The sequence below is a fragment of the Lipotes vexillifer genome, unplaced genomic scaffold (genome assembly GCF_000442215.2).
Source record: "Lipotes vexillifer unplaced genomic scaffold, Lipotes_vexillifer_v1.1 scaffold1469, whole genome shotgun sequence".
Lineage (NCBI taxonomy): Eukaryota > Metazoa > Chordata > Mammalia > Artiodactyla > Lipotidae > Lipotes > Lipotes vexillifer.
This window is the reverse complement of record NW_006770161.1, coordinates 733,475-739,474: the sequence shown is the minus strand read 5'-3', so window position 1 is coordinate 739,474 and position 6,000 is coordinate 733,475. Positions and strand designations below refer to the sequence as shown.

General features: G+C 36.5%; 1 protein-coding gene across 3 annotated transcripts in view; it reads right to left on the bottom strand.

Annotated features, from left to right (window-relative positions):
* Positions 1 to 6,000, bottom strand: part of RAB28 (RAB28, member RAS oncogene family) — a 94,486-nt gene that overhangs the window by 8,800 nt on the left and 79,686 nt on the right. For all 3 annotated transcript variants that reach the window (XM_007446042.1, XM_007446041.1, XM_007446040.1), the window contains exon 6: positions 1,890 to 1,967. In XM_007446042.1, the coding sequence (XP_007446104.1) occupies positions 1,890 to 1,967 (78 nt within the window). The remainder of the gene's footprint in view (positions 1 to 1,889; positions 1,968 to 6,000) is intronic.

Below are 6,000 nucleotides of genomic sequence, written 5' to 3'. Positions count from 1 at the left end.
GGCCACCAGCCCTAGGACTAAGAACAGTCCTGCCATTTCCTTTTGGCTGGTCTCAAAAGTCTTCATGGTAGTCAGTGAAAGCATTATTTTGGTTCCAAAAATAGTTGTTGCACTCTGCTTAGAATGAGAAACTTTTTCTTTTTTTTTTTTTTTTTTTTTTTGCGGTATGCGGGCCTCTCACTGTTGTGGCCTCTCCCGTTGTGGAGCACAGCCTCCTGACGTGCAGGCTCAGCGGCCATGGCTCACGGGCCCAGCTGCTCCGCAGCATGTGGGATCTTCCCGGACCGGAAGATCGCCTACATCGGCAGGTGAACTCCCAACCACTGCGCCACCAGGGAAGCCCAGGACTGTATCTTAAACTCTTTTAAAGCTCCTCTGAATCCACCACTAAACCACACTTATAATATATGACCAATAAATCATTTATGATTGTTTGATAATCATTCATAGACTATCTAACCAGGGAGAAACATCATTTAGGAAGTGAAGCTAAAAAGCAGAGGAATCACTTGACCTCTGGGGTCTGCCAAGGTCAGTACTATCAAGCAAATCATGGTAATTTCTCTTTCTTGTATCCATCCTCCTAGGCCAAAACGAAGTAGATATTTTTGTGTCTGGGAGCAATTTATATGGCACAAATATCAGAACACTGTGCCTGGCCACAATAAGTGCTGAAATGTCTTTTGAATAATGAGAAATAAAAGTAGCAGATTTCCAGAGTTCCAAATATTTTAATGAAATTCTAGAAACAGCCATATCAGCATAACAATTTTCTTTAATTTTCTTTTTATTTTCTTTTCTTTTTTTTTACATCTTTATTGGAGTATTATTGCTTTACAATGGTGTGTTAGTTTCTGCTTTATAACAAAGTGAATCAGTTATACATATACATATGTTCCCATATCTCTTCCCTCTTGCGTCTCCCTCCCTCCCACCCTCCCTAAACAATTTTCAATTGATATCTGCTCAAGTTGTTTAAACACACACACACATGCACACACAAAGAGCGACCATGACAGAACTAACTCTAAAAGAATTAAAGAAAAATTTAACGATGGGGAAAGATTGTTATACCTTTTTTAGCTTCACAGAGCAGGGACAGAGTGGAGGGGATTAAGGGAAAGTGTAATTTATATGTTACCTCTAAGCAAATCACTTCCGAAGCCTGACTTTAAACTAAAAACTCTTGCTCTGATTTTTCATTCAATCAAACATGTGAATTGGTATGCTATTGTAGTGGTATTTTTAAATGCTTGATTATTGGTATTCATATTTATTTCTTAGTCTAAGAGAACTGTCTACAAATAGTGAAAGAATTCAGAAATCCTCAATAATTAATACCATTATTAAATTAACAATAAAATAACATGAAGAATTAATATCATTACAAGGTAGGACCTTTTAGAGAAGAACAGAGAGCAAGACTTTAGAAAAATTAATGTTTTACCAAAGCAAACGTGGAAGATGCCAAATGGGGTAAATTCTTACTAGCTACGTCTAACCTTTGATAAATATTATAGTTGGGATTTTGTATAAAATATAAAAAGGATATTGTACAGTAATCATGGAAGAAGAACTTTAATAAAGAAGTATAAAATAATACAGTCAGTTCCTTAACCCATTATTTAACCACTGATGAAATTTTTATTGTATTAATCTCATTTTTCCAACAAAAAGGACAAAATGAGGTTTTAATGAGGTTCCATCATTTGGCAAAAAGTTAACATCCTCCATCTTCTGCAATAAACACTGATTCATACACACAATCTATTTTTAAGGCTTTTAGGGATATGTACATAGGATGCATGAATGTAAAAGGATTCATGGTGAAAATTAATGTCTTTTAAGAAATAAATTATTTTTAAAAATATACAGTTCAATATAATCACCTGTGACTGTTCTATTTCTGCTTTGTTTAACTTGATTCCAAGGATTTCAGCAGCAACTTTCTGAAAACACAGGAAGACCTACATAACAAAAACAGGTTTAAATGATTTAAAACAGGCATGTTTAAGTTACCTTCAAATAAATTGAACTTTCTAAAAAGTGATAAACAGCAAAAACTGCAAAAAATATGATGTACCAGGTTATTCCAAAAATAGCTTTATTTGTCAAATACAGCAACATTTTAAGTATAATAATTTTTTAAATGATTAAACCATAATTTGAAAAGCCATACACTTCACTGAACTGGTCTAAATATACGTTTATCCCTAAAAACTTACGCTTTTAAAGATTTAACATAAGACAATTAATTACAGCTACCACATTAAAAAAAAAAAAAAAAAAAAACTACGAGCATAATAACAAACTCCTATAAGTCCTGAAGAAAATGAAAATAAACTAGTCTATACTTTACTACCTGGGTAAAGTTTCTCACTGCCAGTTCTACAATAGTCTTTTGATCTGGCATTAGCCTATCTTCAAAGGTCTTACTTTACAACTCTTTAATAATCTTTGTGGTTCTCATCAATTTTAATAAATTCTCCATATCTCTTAAGCAAAAAACTTATAATCTTTACTGTATTTTATCAAACAGAAAATGAGCAGTATACTCCATTATCATTAAATGAAAATCTATAGACACGAATCAGTCACTGACTGTAATGCATAACTTGTCTTTGTTCTGTAAGTGCTCTATCATATTCTTATCCCTACTTACCTCATGATTACTTACTGAATATTTATCACAATTTTACTAATTTAACTTCGATCCCTAATCAAAGAGATACATATCCCCAAAAGGTTTATGTCATTTGTACCCCAAAGAGCATTATATATTATAGTTCACTGATGGTCAATGTTCAAGGAGAAATAAGAAAGCTAGTGCAGTGGAATGGAGAGAAAAAGGGGATTGTAAAAGAAAACTAGCAGAGAGATTAAGAGTGTACAAATCATGTAAGATCTGGTAAACTATGTGAAGAACTTTGGCTTTCACTCTTAGTGAAATGGAGGGTGGATTGATGTGACGTCTATTTAACAAGGTCAACCTGGTTGTTGTATTGAGTATTCACTATAGAAGAAGATCAAGGGTAAAAAATGGAAATCATCAAGGACACTAATGTAAGAGATGATGGAGGCTTGAAACTAAGTGGTAGCAGTGGAGATGGTAAGAAACAGTCACCAGATTATGGATATATTTTGAAAGTAGAACCAACAGGACTTGGTGATAGATGTGGTATGTCAAAGAAAGACAGGAGTCAAAGATGACTCCAAAATTTTCCTGGTCTTAGCAACTGGTAGAAGATCTGCCATTTATTTAAGTGGGGAAGACTGTGAGAGATCTGAAGAGGGAATACCAAGAGCTCAGTTCTGGACCTGAATTAAATTGGGACTGGCTGTTAGACACCTAAGCAGGAGTGCTGGGGTATATGAGTCTGGAGTTCAGGGAAGAGGTCTGGCCAAAGCCATGAGACTAGATGAGGTCACTAAGAGAATAAGTTTAAAAAAGAGAGATATCCAAGGATTGAGCCTAGGGCACTTCAATATTTAGAAGTTGGAGAGATAAGAAATTAGCAAAGGCGACTAAGAGAGTAGTTAGCAAGGTAGGAGGGAAACCAGGGGGTGTAGTACTCTAGAATCCAAGTGAAGAAGGTATTTCAAAGAGCAGAGAGTGATCAACTATTTTATATGCTGCAACTAAATCAAGTAAGATAAGGACTAAGAACTGACCACTGAATTTAGCAAAAAGGAGGTCACTGGTAGACCTTAATAAGAGCATTTTGGGGTGAAATATTGGGGGCAAAAGTCTGACTGGAACTGCTCGAGACAAACTGGGAGGAGAGAACTGGAGACAACTCTTTCAAAACATTCCACTGGTAACTGGGGGGAAGTAAGCAATAGCTAAAGATGTGGGATCAAGAGTTTTCTTGTATTTAAGATAAGTCATAATATTTTGTGTGCTGATAGAATAATCCAGTAGATAGGAAAAAAAAATGACGCAGGAGTGAGAATTGCTAAGCAATGTTTGTTACTAGGCAAAGAGAAATGGGACTAATGCACAGTGGAGGAGCTGACCCTAGCTAGGAGTATAGATCCGTAGTAATCTTGGAGGAGACATAAGATATGGGAAGGGATATGTGTGGTGGGAAGGAGAGTTGGGGTAGATGTGGTGGCAGGAGTTATGTGAAAGTTGTCTTCTGTTTATTGCAAATATTTTATAAAATAAGAAACAAGGGCATCAGCTGAGAGAATGGACAAGGAAGTTTTGAAGATTTGAGGAGAGAAGAGAAGCTATGAAACAGTGGTATAGGTGAGGGGGAGAGATAATGGCCTAAGGACATGCATAATTACTGAGCAGCATTAAGGGCCCACTTGAGGTTAGCTATTGTGAAATGTAAGTGAAACCTCCAGCATGCCTCTGGGTTTTTTTCTCTGACCACGTTCAAATACAAGAGTGTAACCATATAAAGGCAGGGGCTTGGTTAAGGTTTATCCAAATGAGTCAGATAAAGTGAATGAGCAGAAAGGGACTTGACAGTATATGCATGGTAATGATTTGATTGGCCAAGAGATTAAGTTACAAAGAAAGGAAAATGAGGACATGAAAGGAGGACATTGAAAAAGTGTTAGGATCAATGTCTTGTAGGTCCTGCTGGGGTTGCAGACTGATTGGGTTAGGGCATTCAAGGGTGTGAGCCAGAAAGACAAGATGGTCAGTGATTAGGATGCCTGATATTGCAATATGAGATAACAGAAGGGCTGCAGTAATTTGTAATGACAATGCATGGGAGTTTGTGGCTGAGGTGGGGTGGAAAACAAAGATACTGAAATCACTAAGAACTATGACAAAGGTAGTATTAGAGAAAGTACAGTAAGCCAGGAGCTCAACTCCCTAAGCAATGAAGGGAAGTAACCTGGGATTGGAGATGACTGCAAGTCTTAAAGTGACTTCAGAAGAACAAACCATTTCAAAGTTGAATTTAAAAAAGAAAACAATGGGGATTTTTACAGGTGGTTCAACGTAAGTGCACAAAAGATACTAAGTGGTTAGGGCTTCCCTGGTGGCGCAGTGCTTGAGAGTCCGCCTGCCGATGCAGGAGACGCGGGTTCGTGCCCCGTTTCGGGAAGATCCCACGTGCCGCGGAGCGGCTGGGCCCGTGAGCCATGGCCGCTGAGCCTGCGCGTCCGGAGCCTGTGCTCCGCAAATGGGGGAGGCCACGACAGTGAGAGGCCCGCATAACGCAAGAAAAAAAAAAAAAAAAAAAAAGATACTAAGTGGTTAAACACAAGCTAAAATACTGGAAGTTAAAATAATTCTAAAATGACAAAAGACTCCCAGGAAGATACATGAGGGTAAAAGCCTAATCCATGGATGGATTTATCAAGGAATATTGATATTATACATTTTTTAAATGACACATGTGGGTATGTGCCCGTGTTTGCATTATCCTGGGGAAAGGGTTCCAAAATGTCACATTTTTAGATGAGTCTGACCCCCCCCAAAAGATTCAGTACCCTTTATAATATTTAATATTTACCCTAAGCATAAAAACCATCAATGAAATCATACAGGAAGAACATCAAAAAGATTAAACCACAGAAAAAAATTCAAACTTCCTTTGGTTGAAAATGTCAAGAAAATTAATGGTCAAACCAACACCTGGGCAGTGGAAATATTTGCAAAAAATTATGACAAATGGCTGTTATCCCTAACATAAAAATGGTCACAGGAAATTTTAAAAAGCAATAGAAAATTATAAACAGATAATGAGCAGAAAATTAATAAGTAATGAAATTTTAAAAATTTCAACCTCAACAGCAAAGAAATTCAAATTTAAATAGCAAAATACCTTTTTTTCCTTGTCTACCAAATTGACAAAGATTTAAAAATAAATAAATAAATTCTGAATGTTAAAAAGAGTACAGTGATATGGCACTCATACAATGCTGGTGGTAGTATAATTTAACGTAGGCTTCCTGGTAGTAATTTGGCAATAGGTCTCAATTCCCTTCCAAGGAAATAATCAAAACATCACAGCTTATGGACAAAATTTTACA